The sequence below is a fragment of the Dasypus novemcinctus genome, chromosome 9 (assembly GCF_030445035.2).
Source record: "Dasypus novemcinctus isolate mDasNov1 chromosome 9, mDasNov1.1.hap2, whole genome shotgun sequence".
NCBI classification, from domain to species: Eukaryota; Metazoa; Chordata; class Mammalia; order Cingulata; family Dasypodidae; genus Dasypus; species Dasypus novemcinctus.
This window is the reverse complement of record NC_080681.1, coordinates 24,779,643-24,802,806: the sequence shown is the minus strand read 5'-3', so window position 1 is coordinate 24,802,806 and position 23,164 is coordinate 24,779,643. Positions and strand designations below refer to the sequence as shown.

The 23,164-nt window shown below is 37.8% G+C and overlaps 1 protein-coding gene across 2 annotated transcripts in view; it reads right to left on the bottom strand.

Moving 5' to 3' along the window:
• Positions 1-23,164, bottom strand: part of DBT (dihydrolipoamide branched chain transacylase E2) — an 84,917-nt gene that overhangs the window by 18,228 nt on the left and 43,525 nt on the right. For both annotated transcript variants that reach the window (XM_004471684.3, XM_058303120.1), the window contains exons 4-8: positions 18,646-18,827; positions 8,613-8,734; positions 5,222-5,438; positions 4,368-4,534; positions 1,025-1,102 (exon numbers count right to left, since the gene is read on the bottom strand). In XM_004471684.3, coding sequence (XP_004471741.2) covers positions 1,025-1,102; positions 4,368-4,534; positions 5,222-5,438; positions 8,613-8,734; positions 18,646-18,827 — 766 coding nt within the window. The remainder of the gene's footprint in view (positions 1-1,024; positions 1,103-4,367; positions 4,535-5,221; positions 5,439-8,612; positions 8,735-18,645; positions 18,828-23,164) is intronic.

Below are 23,164 nucleotides of genomic sequence, written 5' to 3'. Positions count from 1 at the left end.
TACCTAAGCTCACTTTCTGGTTGTATATTTCTAATAAGTATTGGCATCCCAGAAAGACCTATGTCTTGATAAATTTTCACTCCAAACTGGAAAGTTTACTCAAACTAAATTCAAACTTCAATCTTTTATCACTTAAATAATTCTTGTTTTTAAAAGTTCCAGGAGTTCCATTTTGAGAGCTTCTTTTTGAGGGGAGGGCTTATGGGATGGGTACATAACCTATTGCCTCACAGTTGTATATTTTCATTATTTTAAGCAGAAAACCAAAATGTTAATAACGGGGAAAGCTGTGTAGTGGCTGGGGGTGGGGGTAGGGGTAATATAAGAACTCTGGACTTTTCTGTAAACCTACAATTGTTCTAATAAAATAAACTTAAAAAATGGAAATCTGCATATCTACAGTATCATTATCATTAGCCAGTAAGAACAAGAACAAATTGTACTGAAGTTTAATGTTTTATTCTGTGATGGTTAAGTTCATCTGTCTCTTAACTAGATTATGGTGTCCAGTTATTTGGTGAAGCAAGCACTGGCCTGACTGTTACTGTGAGGATACTCTGTAGATTTAAATGCAGTGAGCTGACTGCATCTATGGCTGATTACATTTACAATCAACAAAAGTGACAGCCTTCAGCAATAAGAGACATCTCATCCTATCAGCTGAGAGTCTTGATGGGAGAATTGAGGATTTCCAGTCAGAAAGAATTTCTACCTCTACTTCAGTCAGCCAGCTTCTTTTGTGGGAATGCATGGAATCTTTTATCGGTGTTCCCAACTTGTGACATGCCCTACAGAATTCAGACTTGCCAATCCCCACAGTCATGGACCCAAATCCTAGAATATATTTCAGAATATTTACATCTCTATCTCCCTCCTATTGGTTGTTTACCCGGAGAAACCTAATACGTATCCCAAACCTTTAATTTTAATCTAAAAAAGATCACTATTTGAAGCATCTCTAACCTACAATCACATTGGGACCATTTTGTTTATAACAAGAACACTTTCAAAATGCATAACAAACCTTATACGTTATGTTCTGGCAGTTTTCATCCACAGAAGCATTAAGAATAGGGAACTGTAGTAATCCCAAGGAAGCAGCCTATTTAATAGAAAGAGAATGCAACTTTAGCACTTTTAACCCAGACAGGATAGGGGATTCAAAGTTAGAAGAGGCGTAAAGGAGGAAGAGAGAGAACTCTTATTTGTGCTGGGTTTAATTTCAAGTCTACATGAACTCAGACACATTACTCCCAATGTAACCTTCTAGCAATGTGGAACTAGGTCACTCTAATCATTTCGGCACAAAAGATAGTCAGACAGCTAGTAAATATCAAGGAGACTTTCAAAACAACTATATAGACCAATAAAAATTTCAAAGAAAATGTCTAAATTCTATAATAAGTGATTCCATCACTTACATGCAGAGTCTTAAGATTTCCATGAAAAGTGAACCTGTAGTTCAAAATACACTTTGAATTAAAACACAAAAAAGACAAAAACAGGTAAACTATTTCCTTGGGTAAAAGCAGTACGCAGTCAGGATTTCAGAGTGCGGTGCCCATTACAGGCTGGCACTCCACCTGACGTCCTCTGCCAGGGAAGGGCAGAGGTAGAGCAAACATTTACTCTAGAACCCTAATCTCCCTTAATCTCATTTCATCTTTTCCCTCTCCACCTTCTTCCCTTAATCCCTTCCTTTATGCTAAATGACATACTGTAGAAATAAGCCTTCTATTTACATATTTTTCATATTCCTTATCTAGTACCATATTCCCATGTTAACTTTAAATTTTTCCCCCAATCCTCCATTTTGAGAAAATTAAAACCTACAGAAGAGTTGAGAGAAAACAGTACCTACCTTCAAAAACTGTTAATTTTTCCACTTTTACTTTCTCTTTCTTTCAGAACCACCTGAAAACAAGCTGTAGATATAATACTTCAACCTCTAAGTACTTCAGCATTTATTTTCTAAGGTCCTTTCAGAACCACCAAATCATCACCACTCCCAAGATATTTAGTAGTGATTCAGTAATAGCCCCTAATGCATACACACCACCTGACGTCCTTAACTAGGGAAGGATAGCTCAGTCAGTCACTTTAGAAGCTGTCTCCTTAATTGCATTTATTTCTTCCCCCTCTGCCTTCTTTTTTTTAAAAAAGATTTATTTTTATTTATTTTTCTCCCCTTCCCCACCCCTCCCCCCCAGTTGTCTGCTCTCTGTGTCACTTGCTGTGAGTTCTTCTGTGTCCACTTGTATTCTTGTCAGCAGCACCGGGAATCTGTGTCTCTTTTTGTTGCATCATCTTGCTGCATCAGCTCACTCCTGGGCAGGCTGCACTCTTTTTCATGCGGGACGGCTCTCCTTACAGGGCGCACTCCTTGCGTGTGGGGCTCCCCTGTGCGGGTGACACCCGTGTGGCACGGCACTTCCTTGTGTGCATCAGCACTGTGCATGGGCCAACTCACCACATGGGTCAGGAGGCCCTGGGTTTGAACCCCAGACCGTGCATGTGGTAGGTGGATGCTCTATCAGTTGAGCCAAATCCGCTTCCCTGCCTTTTCTCTTAATCTCCGCCTCCCCCCTTTTTTCTTTTCTTCCTGACACCATTCCTCTTCTGTTCATATTCAAATTTCCCTCATTGACCCTCAAATTTTCTTTATAGCTTCCCCCTACCAGATCTAGGAACTGGTCAAGTTTTACAAATTGCATTTGTTTGTCGGGGGAAGCAGATTTGGCTCAATGGATAGGGTATCTGCCTACGACATGGGAGGTCAAAGGTTCAAACCCAGGGCCTCCTGGCCCATGTGATGAGCTGGCCCACGCACAGTGCTGATGCGTGCAAGGAGTGCCGTGCCATGCAGGGGTGTCCACCGCATAGGGGAGCCCCACGCGCAAGGAGTGCACCCTGTAAGGAGAGCCGCCCTGCACAAAAAAATTGCAGCCTGCCCAGGAATGGTGCCGCACACACAGAGAGCTGACGCAGTAAGAGGATGCAACAAAAAGAGACACAGATTCCGGGTGCTGCTGACAAGAATACAGGTGGACACAGAAGAACATGCAGCGAATGGACACAGAGAGCAGACAACTGGGGGGGCGGGGGGAGTACGGGGAAGGGGAGAGAAATAAATTTTTTTAAAAAAATCTTAAAAAAAAAAATTAAATTAAATTAATAGGAAATTAAAAATGCTTAAGATCTTCCTTAAAAAGAAATCCCTCCCCCCACAGCTTTTATCTGGTCCAATTAAGATTTCTTTGAATGCACTGTGTTCATTATTTTTGTCTGTAGGTGGGCATCTTGACAGAAGAAAAAATTACAAATCCTGGAACTAAAGAGTTAAGGAAAGAGCTTCAAAATATAAAGAACTTTCACAGTGATTGATTTGATTGGATTAAGGAAGTAGATCATTGAAAGAAAAATGTAATGAAAAGATTTGTCACAAATTCCTTAACTTTAATGACTTAAAAGTTTTATCAAGCAACCATTTTGATATCTGCAGCTTTATCTTCCTTACGTAAAAATCTATAACTAAGGCTACCCTAAGGTGTTACACATAAGAATAGTATTTTCAGGATAATCCAAAAGTTTGTACATGAAAGGCAATGCCTGTGTATAATGGACTACAGGTAATTTTTTCTTGTACAACAATTTGTAGTGATTTCCAAAAGTGCTGAAACTTATAAAAGCAGAAAAAAACAGTTATTTTAAAATTAATAGAGCATACTCAATTTTATTTTCAAAACAAAGACCAGATATTTCATTGAGGCTGGAACGATGGAGAAAAAGAGTAATAAAGAAATGCAGTATATTAAAGGGCTGGTCTCTAGTTGGTTCAAAGCAGACTAGATGAAACCAGGAAGCAGTAAGAGGAACCCAGTCAGGAACAGAGGTGGTGTTCTCCTGATGGTCAAGGTTAACTTCTCCAGGAGGGGCTTCACCACATTCTCTCCCCAGTGCCAGGCCCTGGCTCCAGCAATCCTTCCCACTCACATATTTTTAACCTCTTGTTCTCCAGCTCTTTCCCTCAGTTTACATATCTGTTCGATTTTGCCTTCGAGAGTGTACCAGGACGGGAGAGGTACACTCTCCTCAATCTCCCCCACAATCCACCACCTTAACAAACCTAACTGGCTGGATAATCCCCGCCCAGCTCAGGAGACAAGGAGATAAACACAGGACAGAGAAAGGCCAATTTCATAAATTCCTGTGAAACAAGGAAACAGTCATGTTTGCATACTTTCTAACTATGTGATATGGGGAGAAGTAGAGCTTTTAAGCAAACTTACAATGAACTCACCGCATATTTGCAAAATGAAAGTTTAAATGTTCTACTCAAACTTTGTTTGAAATGAGCGATATCTCACCTTTAAGAAGAAGGGCATAAAGGAGAGTTTAATTCCACGAGCAAAAGCAATGGGCTTTAATTCTTCTCGCAGCTTAACCAGTTCAGTAAGATCCACCTCATCACAATAGCCAAAGTGAGGAATTTTCAGGGCCGCAGACATCGTCTTGACCATGGCTTTGTGGAAGCCTGGAAAACATTTAATCTGCTTTGTTTTTTTGTTTCAGATTCTTATCCAAATTCTTTTTTCACTGTAACAGAAGGTATTCTAATGTTGTTTCTCTTCCTGTTAGAGCTACCATCTTCATTACCTTACACAATTTGAAGGCCACTACTGTCAGGGCCTGCTCAAGTCCTGACTGAAGCAAGTTACCCAGTGGCAAGTGAAATAATGTAATAGGTTACCACTTTAAATGCTGTGGTGCATACAAAATTCAGAAGGATACAAGCCATACATCTATATAATGACTATCTTGGAAAGTCACTCTCCTGGAGGGTAATCATCCTAAGAGTTTATAAAAAAAAAACCAAATCATAAGTAGTAATTTTGAAAAGCTAAATAAAATAATGAATGCTTAAAAGATCCTGAGTGTGTCTTCCAGTAGAACGATTACTGGTACACAAATTTATATTTCAAGAAATCTGCTATGGTAATACACTTCAGAAATGAAGAGTATAAATTAAAGCTTTCCTTTAAAAGTCATCATTTCACCATTTTTAAAAAAATAATTAATGCTGAATCTGAACTTTCCTATTAGTAAGAATTAAAAATACCATGATATATGCATGGATCTCCTGAATTAGCATCCCCCACAAATAAATGTACTGTATAATGCCTTACAACATTGTTGTTGTTTTTGTTATTATTACTATTACCTTTAACAGGTTCTGTTCTGTCTTTGCCGGTGAAAACTGGAGGTCTTGAAACTGGTATAGGAATAGTCCTGTCTTTTGGTGTTGCTGGAGGTGGCATAATTTCAGCTTTTGGTGAAGGAGGTAATATAGCTCCTGTCTGTTTTGCCAAATAGTTGAGAATATCTTCTTTAAGTATTCTGCCATCTTTTCCTGAGCCGACAACTTCACTCAGCTTAATCTAAAAAAATAAATTAATGCTAGAAGTGAAACTACTTACACATAAACAACAAATCTATCATTAAAGCTCCAAGTGAAATTTAATCAATTAAAGGTAAAAATCTCTCTCTGCCCAATAAATTAATACAAGGAAAAAACCTTTTCATTATCTTAACATATTGCTATAAGCTACAGCTACTCTTTTTTTTTTTTTGGAAGGAGGTACCAGGGATCAAACCTGGGACCTTACATGTGAGAAGCAGATGCTAAACCACTTGAGCTACATCCACTCCCCCTACCCATTTTAAATAATCATTTGTTCTTCTGTAGATAATGTTCACTTGCCCATGTGGTAACTATACAGTAAATACGCTGTACGTAATCCATATCTATTTATGAAAGCTTACATTTTTAAAGTTAGCTATTTTTAAATCTCTTGCCTAATTCCTACTTGGTTTTGTCCTATTCTTAGAGACTACATAATAAGAGGGAGCATGGAAAACTAAAAAAAAGAGCATTAAACACTATAACAAATTCAGACCAATGTTTCTGACCTTGGCTACCAGTTAAACACACAATAGTTAAATAATCATCATATAAAAGAACTCTCAAATCTTTTTTCTGGAAAAAAAAAAAAGATCTAGAAAGATCAGCACAAAATATATTGAAACTAATCTTACTGAAGCGTATATTTGGAAGGTAAGTTTCTCATCCCAAGTTAGGGGTCAAATTCTTCAGTTCTATTACTGCTTTCTACAGAATAAACAATAAATGATAAAATTCTGCTTCTCACTTGACAGTATGACACTTTTTGGAAACATGATATGGGTTTATGTAAGCACTTTCTCTGCCTGGTTACAGAGATAAAATACTCAATAAAATTTAATTATATTTAAATAAAAAATACATAAGCTTGGATGAAATCCTCACACATGGTAGGTATTCATTTCTTAGGGTTAAGGCCTGTTTTGCTTGTATTATTTTTTTCAGAGGATAACTTCAAAAGAATAAAGAACTTTATCATGTCAAACCTGAGTGTCTAACTTAAATGAACAATGAGAATTTAAACAAATAATTCTAGATAATTACAAATAACTATAAATGTCATTGGCTTTTTCTTTTAAACCAACTGAATTCATAAATATGCAAACTACAAGAAGAGAAAAAAATAAATGGTGTCCTATGTTAGAAAAATCTACTATTTAATTTTTAATCATTACACAAATACTCTAGTTATTATACATATCTTTAAAAAGTGGTATAGGGAAGCCAAATCATTTAGTTCTACAGGTAGTCTTTCTATACAACTTAAAAGAAAAATAACATTGGTAAAATGCTTTATAGCTTTTAAAGCAAAATGTGAAATTATTTCATCTGATGCCCTTAACAACCTAGTGCTGCAAATTATTATTTTTTTCTATTATGCTAAATAATCTTTACATTAAAACATATTTATTGGATATATACATTTTTACCTTGGGTTTCTAACATAATTTACCTAAACATTTCCTTGATTCTCCACATTTATGCTCCTTCTAATTTGGGACTATATAAAACCTAGGGAAGAATCCTAGATTATTTCCTTGGGCCAGTTTCCCAGCAGAAGTACAACTGGCTAACAGGATAAGAACATTTTGATGGCTTTTGTTACATTTTTCAAAAGAGTAAACTTTTGTTTTTCCCCATTGTAACATAACTGGGTTTCTCAAAAAACTGACAAAAAATATGCATTGTGAGGCATAGTGGAAAGAGCTCAGCCTTTGGAGCCACACAGACTAGTGTTCAGCTACTCACTTGATTTTAGATCAAGTTAGTTAACTTCCTGCCCTTTCTCATCTGCAAAATGGGAACAATACAAACTACCCTGCAGGATTGCTGTGAGGATTAGAGATGCTGTATGTACAGTGTCTGGAAGGTAATGATTGTTGAGACAGGGCTGCTGTGAAAATTAAATGAGATAATGTGTAAATACTTATCACAGTGCCAGGGAGCCCCCAGTTGTGGGAGCTTATGCAACGCATCCATATCCGCTAATAACTGGTTATTAGAGGGGCTATAAAAGGCCAGTCTCCATGCCTCAAAATAGTACAACTCTGTGATAACACCCATTCTGCTGGATCAGGCCAGATCCGTGACTACATCCTTTTCCTCATTCCCTTTATAGGTTTTCACTCCCTCATTAAATCAATCACATGCACCCAAACCCTGCCTCCTGCTCTGCTTCTAGGGAACTTTACCTAAGACACTGGTATATACAAGTGCTCAATAACTGTGGCTCTCAACTGTTAATATTATTAGGCTCTAAAAAAGAACAAAAGAACCACACTGCTCAATTGATAAGTAATAAATTTACAACTTCTTATTTTTCATGAGTACTTTTATGCAACCAAAGCTTTTCAGCAACAGATACTCGTTTTCTTTAATCCCAATTTGAGCCATTCCATTGTAACCAAAGGTTAAGAATGAACAAATAATTAGAATTACTGAAACATTATATAGATGCTTTTTGAATTAGCCAAAAATGGTTAATATCCAAAATTAATGAAACTGGCTAGACTGATTTCACCCTTTGTTATGTGGCCATTTCTGACTAAAAACTGCATTGTAATGATTACTCCAGGTGGACCTTACCCTTGTAAATGGCCACCTGTACCTGCTATTATAATGATTACTCCAGATTGATCTGACCTTTTTATAGGAACATTTCTATTGAAAGGGTGACCATGCCACCTTCCTCTGTTTAATATCCATATGAAAAACCTTGTAGCTGACCTTTGCTTTTGGTATCCCCCTCTCACTGATGCCTTGATCTCTGATAATGGTTATAACTTTGTGATTCACCCCTGGCAGTTCCCTCTCCAACCTGTTTCAGTCCCTTAAAGTTTATTAACGAAAGAACCTGTGCAAACTCCACTTCGATTACTCATTAGCATCCTGATGTTATAAAATATTAGAAATTCTACAAATCGTGAAGGCAGTCTTGGACCTACCTAGCACTGGGTTCCTTTGCTTGTGCAACCAATAAAACTCCTTCTTTAAAACTCCAGTGTCTCAGGAATTGGCTTTAAAGACACAGTGAGAGAAAAGAACCTGCTTTTGCTTGGTATCACCATCATGGAAATATTGGCTAATTTTTTCAAAGATACAAATATTTACTTTATATGCAATCCCATACTTAAATATTAAGAAAACGTACATTGTTTTCCATTGCAAGGCGGCGGACTGCAGGAGTTGCTAACGTTTTTTGGCCCTTTATCTCTTGGTGTGTGTGCTCATCATGGGACACGGCAGGTGTTTCAACAACATCTTCCTCTGAATCTGGTAATAAGGTAAAACTTTACTTTAGTTGAAAGCATTAGAAGAGAAAAAAAGCTTACTGGCTTATATTAATAACATCTAAATAAATTAGACTTCGTGTTTAGAGTCAAAATGTATAAAGATTATTAATAGGTGGGCTACTTCAGAATGGGAAAACATACAACTGACCTAACAGCAGGGGCATAGGGGAGAGGGAGTACTATTACCAAAAGGCTAGAGATGAGGGCCTGTCTACTAGTCGTAATGCTATTAATTATTATTACCTGGTACTAGTTAATGGTTATTATTACCTGGGGTTTACTGATCATTTCTGTTAAAATCGTGTAGTAGCTACAACTTCAAAAAGGAATTTTTTCCATCATTTTTGTAACATTGTACTTTAAACATTTTCCTAATAAAATTCTCACTTATTAAATAGCATGAACTAAGAATCAAATGTGGGGTAAGAAAGAATCCTGCCAAATCTGTGACAATCTTAAACACTTTCTTAAGATGATATAGCATTTAAAATTTTTTCTCTGCTTTGCATATGGATTACAGAATATTATAAAAAAATTTCAATTTCGTGACTAATGCTAATTTGGTTGTTCTATTCTCTAACTCTAGAGAATTGATATAAGAAAAATTAACTCAGGTTCTTAGTATGTATTTTTACAAGAAAAAAAAAAAGTTTTTGAGAACATTTAATTGTCAAAGTCTGCTGCCAGGAAATCAATGCTGTAGAGCTTATGAAAACCACCAGACAACTGAGTTTGTTTTGACATTCAATTCTAAGAAAATAAAAAATTTCCACTGGTCTAACTGTGTAAAGACAGTCCACTCCTTCTCACTAGTATGAATTGGCCCAGTAGAACTCTCAAAAACCCCTAAGGTTAAGGAAGGGTAGGAAAAAAATCTTGCATTGGACACCTATTATGTACCAAACACTGTACCACATATGGAATATCTTAATTTAATTCTCATTCCAACTGTGTAAGGTAGGTGTTATCCTCATTTTACAGATAGGGAAAATGAGGCTTGAAAGGGGTAAGGACTGGTTCATGGCCACACACCTAATAAATTCGAGCATTGGGATTCAATCCCAAGGCTGACTCAGTCTGTGCTCTTTTCATAGTTCATGGTCCTAGCAAATTTTCTTTTTAGTCATATTAGCTGTAACAGAACTCCAATAGTTAAAGGAGAGTCCCTGTGAATTCCCCCATCTGTGAAAGTTATTGGATATGAATTATACTATTTCATACAGTGAGACTGGTAAGAAAGATTAGCATTAGCAACTAAGATTCAAAGGGAAATCAAGGGGATTTAACTGCAGGAATACTAATTTGTATAATGCATATTTGCTAAAATAAGAGAAATGTATAAATACCCAAATGTATTATATAACAAAATTATTATATATTTCCAGGACTCAGTATTGTAGAAAACATGTTGTGATGCTTATAGTACTGCCTTTTAGAATAACTTGAGTGTAAATATGAGTGATAAAACAAACTTATTTGTGCGAACTCACTCATTATATATTACTTATTATTATCACAGTTCTTGGGGATAAAAGCTCTTAAGTAATAAAACACCTAAATGCATAACACTTTAAGTAATTTTCAAAGTGTTTTTACATATATTTTCTTTGATTATCACAATGTTTTGAGTATGCAAGGCAGATTTACGTAAGCTTCAGTTTTGTCCTTGTCCAAATGATGACACATTTAGAATTAATGACATTTGAAACTTATGTAATTTCCTTGCATTTTCTTTTTCACTTCAAATTATTGAAACAGCTAATTCAATCAATTTAGGATTAGTTGTACTAAATTAATAGTGATAGTTAATTATTATCAGAATTTTGTTAATAGGCATATATGTACTGTATTAGAAATCCTGTCTCAGTGTTTTACAAGCAAGCAAACAAACAAATGAAAAAACCGACTCTCACTGGGGAGCGGATATAGCTCAGTGGCTGAGCACCTGCTTCCCATGTATGAGGTCTGGGTTCATTCCCTAGTACCACCCTCTGTGACCTGAATTTCCAGTGTAACAAAATGGTTAGGAGCATAAACTTTAGAATTATAAACAGAACTGGTATCAAATTCATCACTTAAGACCTATGTGACCAAGGCAAGCTATTCAACCTCTTTTGAGTCTCAATGTAGCATGTTTAAAATAATAATAAGCTATATGATTGAGATAATACATAGCTAAAATTAGCAGAGAGAAAGCATTCAACCAATGATATAAGTTGATGTTAAGGGTAAATGCTATGTAATAGCAGAATGTTCTTTTTATATATTAATAGTATTCTGCTACAGCTTATGTCCTTCCTTTTATTCCCTTAAAACTTCTCCATAGTGACAAGAGCCCTCAATTAGGTACAGTAACTCTTCACTTATCAGGTGTTTGAAGATCCTGGCAACTCAATTTCGCACATAGCTTCAGGCCCAGAACACCTAAAACGACTGCCTCACACTCTCAGCACTAAAGCATGAATTGAGTGGAAGAGAGTGTAAACTACATTGTAAACTATAATCCATGCTTAGTGGCAATGCTCCAAAATGTGTTCATCAATTGCAATGAATGTACCTCACTAATGAAAGAAGTTGTTAATGTGGGGAAAAGTGGGAGGTAAGGAGAGTGGGGCATATGGGAATCCCTTATATTTTTTTAATGTAACATTTTATGTAAACTAAGTACCTTTAACAACAAAAAAAAGCATGCATTTGATCTAGAGGAAAGTCATTTAGACCTCACTCAGATCTTACTTTTCTTCTTAGCATATACTTCATAACAAATTTCATTATCTGTCTTCCCAGAAAGTTAGAAGGAAGGTGATGGAATGCTACAATGACAATTCTAAGGAGTAGGCTGAAAAACTAAAAATCAGAAACAGTAGTGTATTTCATATTATACAACAACAAATATTCATAACATGTCTTTGCATAATAAAAAAAAAGTTTTTTGGTTATATGCAATATCCTCAATTTAAGAAGTAAAATACAAAGAGATTTAAATTAAAAAAACAACTAATGATTCCCCTCAAAAAATGGTTTTAAAAAAGGTTTTGGTATAAAAAGCAAAGTTTAGAAAAATGAAGAGTCATTTTACTTTATTAAATAAATAGGGGGTAGGGTAGCAGATGTAGATAAAGTGGTTGAACGCCTACTTCCCATGTATGAGGTCCTGGGTTTGATCCTCAGTACCTCCTGAAAACAAGCAAGCAAGCAAATAAAAAATGAAAAAATCAACTCTCACTCAGGTGCTGATATAGCTCAGTGGCTGATCACCTGCTTCCCATGAATGAGGTCTGGGTTCATTCCGATACCTCCTAAAATACATACATACATATATACATACATACGTAAATAAATGCTAAAGAAAGCATCTGTTACCTAAATGAAGAGAACTCTGCAATACATTTTAAACTGAATTTACCATAGACAATGTACTGAGACATGGGATGGCTTTGATATAATCTTGATAATATTAAACTGGATTTCAACTTAGTATTTTTTTAATATATACCTTTTACATATCACAGATTCAAGTTGGCATAAGTGAGTCTAGTAAACTTTTTTCAAGTAGATGCCTGTATACTGGCAAAACACTCACAGATAGGACTTAGAAGCCACAAATAGTTTCCCATGTCATAATCACAACACTGTAGCTTCCAGCCTTAAAAGGCAGACTGCAACACCATCTTACAAAAGACAGTACAGTAGAGTATCATTTGAACAAATATTTAAGGGGACAGGATTTGATTTCCAATACTACTATTAATATGTCTACTCTTGATCCCTTGTCCTTTTTTTAAAGTTTTATTTTATTTATTTCCTTCCCCCCGTTCTTTGCACTCACTGTCTACACTCTGTGTTTGTTGTACACTCTCTGTGCCTGCTTGTCTTCTTTTTTTGAAGGATGCACCAGAAACTGAACCCAGGACCTCCTGTGTGGTAGGCAGGCACCCAACTGCTTGAGCCACATCCGCTTCCCAGATCTCTTACACTCTTGATGGTGCTATGCTATAATTACTTTCACCTGTACAATGGAAATAATGCATTTTATACTTCTAAATGACTGTTACGTCACTTTTTATTTATTTGGTTTTACTAGCACTAAAACAAGAAAAAATAGAAACAAGTCAATATTACTACAAATTTTTGTTTTAAGACTTGGTACACAAAATATTTAGAAACCTTTCCCATTCCCAGAATTAAAATATAGCATACATAAATTTCTCTCAGTAAAGTGAATCTGGTCAGTTTTTATATGCCTGCTTACTTGATATGCAGATTTATGTTTCATAGTGTATTCATACAGTAAAAAAATCCAACAGAAATTACCAGAAAATATTAATATGAAAATAAAAATTAACATGTAAGATAATTGTTCAAAATATATCCTGAATGGCAAATGGAACAGAACAGAAGCAAGTGATTAGTTTTCTATGAGAAATACTACCAGATAATTTTTACTTTAAAGATAACCTATCCCATCTCAATTTTGTTTTAAGAGCTTTACTGTGGTATAAGTAAACCATACATACATAAAATATACAATCTGAAAAGCTCTGAAAAATGTGTACATCCATAAATATCACCACAAACAAGGTAATGGACATATTAATCAAACTCAAAATCTTCCTTGGGCCCCTTGGTTAAATGTACCTTCTCAACCCTTCCTACCTCTCCCGACCCTATCACCCGGTACCCAATAATCTGTTTTCTGTCACTATATATTGGTCTGCATTTTCCAAAATTTTATTTAAATGGAATCATATATTAATAACTTGTGTTCCTTTTTTGTCTGGCTTTTTTCACTCAGCATAAATATTTTGAGAGTCATCTATGATGGAGCCTGTATTAAAAGATAATTGTTTTACTGCTAAGTAGTATTGCATTGTATGGTTATATCAATTTGTTTATCCATAAACCTTTCGGTGGATATTTGGATTGTTTCCTGTTTATGCCCAATACAAATAAAGCAGCTATGAACATTCACAAACAAGTCCTTAGATGCTTTCATTTCTCTTGGGTAAAAAACCTAGAAGTGGAATGGCAAGTATATGTTTAACCTTTTAAGAAATTGTAAAACTGTTTTCAGAAGTGGTTGTATTAACTTACATTCCCTCCAGCAGTGTATGAAAGTTCTAGTTGCTCTGCATACAGTTGGTACCATCAGTCTTTTTAATTTAATTTATTACATTGCTTCTTTTCTCTTTTTGTCTATTTTTTAAATGTTACATTCAAAAAATATGAGGTCCCCATATACCCCCCACTATCTTTTTAATTTTAGACCTTCAAATAGGTATATAGCGGTATCACATCCTTGTCAATACTTGGCATGGGCTGACTTTATCATTTTAGATATCTCATGAGTATCTCACTCTGCAAACCCCATTTGTTTTAAGGCAAATATAATTAAGTCCAGAGAGTTGAAATGGTCTGTTCATGGTTATAAGAACAAGAAAAAAGTGATTCCTCTGCCTCCCAATCTATTTCCCCCTACTTTAAAAAGGTTAAAGGACGGGAAGCGGACTTGGTGCAATGGTTAGGGCCATCTGTCTACCACATAGGAGGTCCACGGTTCAAACCCCACGCCTCCTTGATCCGTGTGGAGCTGGCCCACGTGCAGCGCTGATGCGCGCAAGGAGTGCCGTGCCAGTCCCAGCGAAGGGGAGCCCCACGCGCAAGGAGTGCGCCCTGTAAGGAGAGCCGCCCAGCACCAAAGAAGGTTCAGCCTCCCCAGGAATGGCGCTGCACACACGGAGAGCTGACAAAAGATGATGCAACAAAAAGAAACACAGATTCTCATGCCGCTGACAACAACAGAAGTGGACAAAGAAGACGCAGCAAATAGACACAGAGAACAGACAACTGGGGGGGGGAGTTGGAAGGGAGAAAAAGAAAATAAATAAATAAATCTTAAAAAAAAAAAGGTTAAAGGAGACATATTTTCAATTCAGAGAAGCAAGGTAGTGATACTGAGGTTTTAGAAGAGATGAAGATATACTAAAACATACATTAACAACCAGGGGATAGTACAACTTCTCTACACCTGAAACTGCAAGGGAAAAGAAGTGGTATAAAATTAGAAAGGGTCACAAATCCCAGCTGCTTACTTGTAAGTTCATGTAAATAATTTGCTTTTTCAAGATCAGTTTCTAATCTGGTCTAAAGCACCTGACCCAGGCATTTTAACTTAATGACACCCACAATACAGTTGTGTTCAGTATCCTTGCTTGATGCCATTTGTGCCAAGAATGTGATACACTCTCTCCTTTTTAGGTCTTAATTGAATACAAAAAAATATACTTCATGGATCCATCAAAATAATACTGGCTTACTTCAGGTAATTTTTAAAGGTAAATTCTTAAAATTTTAAAGGCTACTAAATCATGCCTTTCAAGACAGAGTTGGAATCTCAATAACAGGAAGCACCCCTAGTGCCCAGATTATTGTCTTTTATTCTTTCCATAAAATCAAGAGTCCCTGGAGAAACAGATGATCTCAGGTCTGGGGTGGAGCAAGAATGAGTTAAGTCCTGAAATATTTTATAGTCCCAAAATGTATGGACACTTTTAAAAATTAATGGGGAAGAGTACACGGCTCTACAGATAGAGCGTCTGCCTACCATATGGGAGGTCCAGGGTTCAAACCCAGGGCTTCCTGGCCCACGTGGTGAGCTGGCCCATGCATGGTGCTGCCGTGTGCAAGGAGTGCTGTGCTACGCAGGGGTGTCCCCTGCGCAAAAAGTGCGCCCCGCATTGAGCCGCCTGGCACGAGAAAAGCGCAGGCTGCCCAGGAGTGGCGCCGCACACATGGAGAGCTGATGCAGCGAGATGACGCAACCAAAAAAGGGACACAGATTCCTTGTGCCACCGAGAATACAAGTGGACACAGAAGAACACACAACAACAGGGAGCAGGGGGAGAGAAACAAATAAAATAAATCTTAAAAAAAAAAAAATTAATGGTGCCATGTCAAAAAGACATAGGGGCCAGTTTGAAGGGGTGCCCACTATAATGATATTAGCATCAAAATGACAAAGATTGTAATGTTAAATACACTGTATTAGTCAGCCAAAGAGGTGCTGATGCAAAGTACCAGAAATCTGTTGGCTTTTATAAAGGGCATATATTTGGGGTAAAAGCTTACAGTTACAAGGCCCTAATGTGTCCAACTCAGTTTGCTTTCTCACCAAAGTCAGCTGCCACGTGTTGAAGCAGATAGTTACTCATCTCTGCAAGTGCTCAGCCTTCCCCCTGGGCTTCCTTCCTCCCAGCGGCAGGCTGGCGTAGGACTTGTGTCTCAGGGCCCCCTCTCTCCCTGGCACAGGAGACCAACGACTTTCTGGGCCTTCTGTATCAGTCTCAGCTCTCTTCCCAAGGTCAGCTATAAGCTATCAGGCAAATGGCTCATCTCGCCCCAGGACCTCAGCTGTTGGAGTCTTCTCCTTTCTGTCACATGGAAGGATCAAAATAACAAAGTTCCCTCCTCTGACATCTTCTTGAGTAAGTGTCCATTTATATCAGCCACCAAGGCAGAGGTGGTTCAACCCGAGTTACGCCTTACTGACGTAGCCCAATCAGAAGCCCTAAATCGATTTTATCGAGTAAACTAATCAGAGGTCCTTGAAGAATTTAATACAATCAAAGGGTATCATACCCAGAAGTACAGAATAGTTTACAAACACAATCTTTCCCTTTATGGAATTCACGAAAATAATCTCAAACTCATATACATCAAATCAACTGAAACATACATACAAACAGAAAGCTGGAAAAATTAATATCACCACTTGAAGTGGCTATCAAAGTAACTCTTTACTTTGAGAAGAGGTAAAGGGAAAGATATTAAGCGGTTTCTTTTTTTTCCTGCCCTTAGAATAGGACGTGTATTTCAGAGTAACTAGTAGCTCCAGTTCATGGGGGGAAAGCACCACCTTACAGAAAAATGTCAACTAATATTGATAAAGAAATGACCGATTTTGAAATGATTCCACAACCACTAAAGCAATGATGGATCTAGGATCATCAAAGGATACTCTAAACGACTTATATAGGGCCAAAGTAACACCACAAGAATGTACAATGGAGGGGTTAGGGTTTCGGTATTAAACCCAGTGTCACCATGGCAGGTCATCTGGATGTTGGTGTTTCCTGATGTTAGGCAATATGAAGTGCACAACGTCATCCAAGATGTACTCAACCAAAATTATTACACCCGAACACGGACCTTAAAAATTACTTCTAGTTAACAGGAAATATAAGGACTAGTGGAATAGTTAACACCATGAAGAAGCGACAAAACAAATCCTAAAAATGTGGTATCCTGCAAAACAAATGACAGTCTCTTCAACAAGTCAGTGTTGTGAAACAAAACGGGTGGGGGGGGAGCTACTTTAAAAGACAGTTTAGGAATATAGCAACCAAGTGCAGTGTATGATCATGCACGGGATTCTACTTTGAACAAGCCAACTGAAGTTTCATGGACACTTTGGGGACAACTTGAGAAATGTAAATATGGCCTGGCTATTAGATAAAATGAATATATACTATCATGAAAACATGTAGATCATCAACTAAGCAAACAGACTGGAAGAAAGCCTGTACAATACAATATAATTTTAGCAACAAATACCTATAGTATATACATTTGCCTTAAAAATGTCTGGAACAACATACACTAATGTCTTGAATGGCTACTTCTGAGTAGTAGAATGCATTTTTATTTTCCAACTTCTCTTTTCTATATGTTCTAACTTTCCACAATGTACATAAACTGCTTTTAAAACAATATAAATTAAATAATAGGAAGACATAAATATAAGCCATCTTCCAGTTTTTGGGGCTAATCTGTGATAATGGGAAATATTCCGGATAAGGACTCAGGACATCCGACTTTTACTTTTGGGCCTCTCATTGATCATTGGGCAAATCATCCAACCTTTGTACACCTTTCCTGAGTTTAGTTTCCTCATCTGTTAAACAGGAATACCTCACCGATGAGGATAAATACAATAATAGGTGTGAAACATTTTCCAATTTGCAGAATATGATTCTGGGGGGGAAAGACTGTGTTGTTAGCTATTATTCTTTTACTGACTGAAGAACAATATTAGAGTCAGATAACCACTGTAATTTAAAGACTCCTTCTAGACTTCTGAATTATACACTGAAACATCTTTACCTCAGCATTGCCAGGACAGATAAGCATCACAGACCTTAGCTCCCCCATCCCTGTATATCAAAGCTGTATCCTCAACAACGTAACTTCGATGTAACACAACAATGCCGTAAGGAACTTCTAAAGGTAGAGCCAAGTGTTTGCCAACATTGGGACTGCCCAGCAATTTGTTTTCTTCTACAACATTCTCATAATAATCTCCCTTTTGTCAGAACATCTCCTGCCTCTAAGTCCCATCATTGCTTCTTCTACTGAATGTTGGTCGCTTCACTTTTCATTCAGATTTTCCTCCTCTTCTCTTCTACTTTTCTTTTTAAGAAGTTCAGCTTTCAAAACCATCACCAATGAGAGTGCTCTTTATAGTATCAGTGGCAAACAGAGCAACCCCATTATGTTAGATATAATCTCTATACACTCTAATTCTTGTTACTAGTGACCAGCATTCAAGGCCAGTATTTTTAACTCCTGGGGGAGCTTATTGCTTCTTCAACACTTAGGTTTACAGTAGGTAGAACCTCAGATAAGTGAAGTATACTGTATCTATTTTTAACATGCCAATTTGGTCAGAAGACAATTGTGCCTCATAGAGGACCTTTTCTAATTTTCTGGTTTGGGATTCTAAACACTCAACTCAAATTCTAAGTTATTAAAAGTAAACATCACTTTTAATTGGGACCTAATAAGAAAAGGACAGCAGTAATTAGTTTGGTAAAAGAGACATATTTACAGTACCTTTTAAAGCTTCCGTTTCTATGTCTACTAATGGCTTCCCCACATAGGCAATCTCATCTACATTATAATAGAGTTTTTTAATGACTCCATCATAACGACTAGTGATGGTAACAGAAGCTTTATCACTTTGAACTTCACAGATGCTATCAAATTGAGACACGGTATCTCCTTCTTTTATATACCTAAAGGAAAAAGACATAAGACACCTTTTCATGAACAATTATAAGTACAGACCATCCTAACAATGTAAATGCCATATTAAGTTAGATCAAAACCCATCCAACCCAGCAGATGGTCCTAGAACACACACCAGGCAATGCTTCATATAAAACTACAGAGGCTTCTGGAGTCTCCCTGGATATACCTCTAAAAAATACAAAAAGTGCTTAAGCCATTTATAGATCTATAATCCAAGAATTTAATCAAACTGTCAGATTTTAGAGTGGTATTTCCCTTTTATTATCTTTTATTGGCCTTTTTTAAAATTTAAGGGAGGTCCATTATTTCCAGAACTAAGAAAACAAATTGATGTCTATGATAACACATCACTAGGATACATAAACTAGATCTAAAAGCAGCTACAGAAAAAGAAAAAGAAAAAAAAAGCACACATAGAGGACTTTTACTTCTGGAATGGTGGAGGAAGGACCACTGAAAATATGCTTGTCCATAAAAGCAACATTATGTTACAGTGGAAAAACGGTTAAAACCAACTTTTTCCAGAATTCTAGGAATTAAAAAGGGGCTTGCAACAATCCAAGAAGATTTTTTAAGAAAAATGTCTGAACCTCATTAAAAACTGCAACTTGCCCTACTCCCGTCCCTCTTTATCCAGCTCAGCAGTAGCCTTGAAAAACAGCAGCCTAGCAGTCAATGCATGGGACAGGCCTTTGGAACTCCCCAAAAAGCCCAACTCCAGAGACTGTCACTATTTCACTTGCTTGGCATCTCCCTGGAAAAATCCCATTCACAGGGCTTGTTTTTTATTGGACCTAACTCAGAGTTCTCCCTATATGAAAAGCCTATCCTCAGGGCATTTTTGAAAACAATCAGCAGCAATGGTTTAAAAATCACGATTGGGGAGTTCTGGGAAAATGGCGCTGAGGTGGGCTGGCAGAGTCTGACCCGCTCCCAACAAAGGAGCATAGAGGCGGCAGAGACCTATCTGAAGGAGCTGCTTTCGTATATATAGAACAGGAAGGTGCTCTGAGGGTACTGGGAAAGATAAAGAAGCCAAAGGAAAACCATGACTTGCTCGCCAGTGGCTGGAAGCGGCACATACACCCCACCCTCAGGGCAAATAGCCTAGGTGGTGCCCCTGGCTCACTGCTCTAATGGAGTGCAAGGGGGCATTCGCAGGGAGGAAGAGAGGTCTGGGAGGATGAAGCGTGGTTTCTCTGTGGTGAGTTTGGTGAGCTGAGCCCCCTTTGACTCTCAGAAGGGACCCCAACCCCGCAGGGAGAGGGGAGGGAGGATCTCCTCAGGCAGGCTGACATGCCCAGCTGCCCAGGTAAAGAGAGAAATTAGATTAGAGAGGAGGTGGGGACAGACAGGCGCCTAATCAGCAGCATTCTGGCAAACTGCTAGGAATCTAACCTGCCAGAGAGGAAGGGGGTGGAGAGCTTTCCGAAAGGCTAACTAACCTAAGGAGACAGATGAGCTCAGTGGGGAAATATCCACCTTGCATATATGAGGTCCCTGGTTTGATGCCTGGCTCTTAGAGAAATGATCCACTGGGTTATGAGGCAACCATTGGATACTTTATGACCAGGAACACATAAATGTGCTTTATGTATTAGCTTTTCTTGGATTTCTTATTTATTTTTTTTAAAGGTTCTTTTTTTTGTACCCTTTTTGTACTCACTAAAACCCAGTTCAAAATCTGCAGAGGGCAGACTGCAGGGTGATTGATTGATGAACACCAGCAGCCTGCAAAGCTCCTTAGGGGCCTAAGAGGGAAGGCCTTGGTCCTTGTTTGTTTGTTTTTTTTTATTCTGTCTTTGTCCATTTTTCTTAATAATTGCTGCTATCTTACTTCTTTTTGTTGTGGTTCCCCTTTGTCTCCCCTACCCTTTTCTTAAAAATTTTACAGTTTTTCTACCCATGCTATTTCTTTTCTCTCCTTCATTTTTCTATCTTCTGTTTTCTGTTGTTTTTCTTTCATTCCACTTCTTTTTGTTTGGTCTTCAATTTTTGTTATTTCCCTCTTTTTTTTTCTGTTTTCTTTCTTTTCTTACTTTCCCCCTTCCTTTCTCCCCCCCCTTTTTTTTTTACTTCTTCTTTTCCTCTCATCGTTCTGGCCTTCTAATTCATTCTACATATTTTTCTCTATTTTATTTCTCATTTCATTATTTCTATTCCACTTTTCTATTCTTATTCCACTGTACTTCTTACTTGTGTTAATTATTCGTTTTCCTAGGTCTTGTATAATTCCTCTTCTACCTCTTACTATTATTATTACTATTATTCAATTTCTCTTATTTCTTTCCTTTTCTCTGGTCCTAATTTTTTTTTCAAGAGAACATAGGGAAAAGCAAGGAAATAGAATAAGAGGAGGGCGGCGAACTTAGCCCAGTGGTTAGGGCATCCATCTACCACATGAGGTCTGTGGTTCAAACCCCGGGCCTCCTTGACCTGTGTGGTGCTGGCCCATGTGCAGTGCTGATGCGCGCAAGGAATGCCCTGCCACACAGAGGTGTCCCCCGCGTAGGGCAGCCCCACGCGCAAGTAGTGCGCCCTGTAAGGAGAGCCGCCCAGTGCCAAAGAAAGTGCAGCCTGCCCAGGAATGGTGCCGCACACACGGAGAGCTGACATTGCAAGATGACGCAACAAAAAGAAACACAGATTCCCGTGCCGCTGACAATAACAGAAGCAGACAAAGAAGATGCGGCAAACAGACACAGAGAACAGACAACTGGGGTGGGGAGGTAGGGGAGAGAAATAAATAAATAAATAAATCTTTTTTAAAAAATAGAAGAAGAGGAATGAGGTGTGAAAGTGAAACCTTACCACACATACACACAAAAACAACAAAATAAAACCTTAAAGTAGAAAGAGAAGCTGATAAACTGAATAAACCCATCAAGATAAACAGATGCTTAGACACCAACAAAAAATTAAAAGCCATACTAAGAAACAAGGAGACATGGCCCAGTCCAATGAACAAACTAAAAACAGGAGGAGATGAGGAACACAGAACTAATCAGAGATGTCAAACAAATATCATGAATCAACTTAATGAAGTGAAGGAAGAGATTAAGGATATTAAGAAGACACTGAGGGAAGCAGATGTGGCTCAAGTGATTGGGCTCCTATCTACCATATGGGAGGAGGGTTCAATTCCTGGGACCTCCTGGTGAAGGCAAGCTGGTTTGAGGGGTGAGCCAGCCCATGCAGTCAGCAGGCTCATGCAGGAGTGCTGGCCCACTCAGGAGTACTGCCTTGTGTGGCAAGCTGTCCCAAGAGCACAGCTGGTACAGCAAGATGACACAACAAAAAAAGACACAGAGGGGAGACAATAAGAGAAGAAACAGATCAGGGAGCTGAGATGGCGAAAGACATTGAGCACCTCTCTCCCATTCGGGAAGGTCCCAGGATTGGTTCCCAGTGCTGCCTAAAGAGAAGACAAGAAGACAAAGAAGAACTCACAGCGAATGGACACAGAGAGCAGACAATGGAGGGAGTGGGTTTGGGAGAAACAAACAAATAAATCTTAAAAAAAAAGACACTGGGAGAACATACCAAATAAACTGTAAATATACATAAGAAAAGAATGGATATATGGATATGATGGTAAGGAATGGCACAATGCAAGAAATCAAAAATACAATGGAAGCATGTAACAGCAGATTTGAACACGCAGTGGAAAGAATCAGTAATGTGGAAAAAAGTACAGCTGAAATCAGACGGATAGTAGAACAGATAGATAAAAAGAGAGAAACAATCCAGCAGGGACTTAGGGATTTGAATGACAACATAAAATGCACAAACATACAAATATAGGCATCCCAGAGGGAGAAAAGAAGGGAAAGAAGACAGAAGGTGTGTTGGAGGAAATAATGGCTGAAAACTTCCCAACCCTTTTGAGGGACATGGAAGTATATGTACAGGAAGCACAGCATACCCCAAACAGTATAAATCCTAATATGCCAACTCCAAGACATATACCTGACAAATTGTCCAAGGCTAAAGACAAAAAGAGAACACTGAAAGCAGCAAGAGAAAAAAGATCCATCACATACAAGGGAAGCTCAATAAGATTAAGTGCTGATTTCTCATCTGAAGCCATGGATGTAAGAAGGAAGGGGTATGACACAGTTAAGGTGCTAAAAGAAAAAACTTATAGCCAAGAATTCTCTATCTAGCAAAGTTGGCATTCAAAATTGAGGGATAGTTCAAAATATTCACAGAAAAAGAGAAATTAAGAGAGTTTGTCAATAAGAAACCTGCCCTTCAAAAAATACTAAAGGGAGTTCTGCAGGTTAAAAGGAAAAGACAGGAGAGAGCTGGAGGGGAGTGT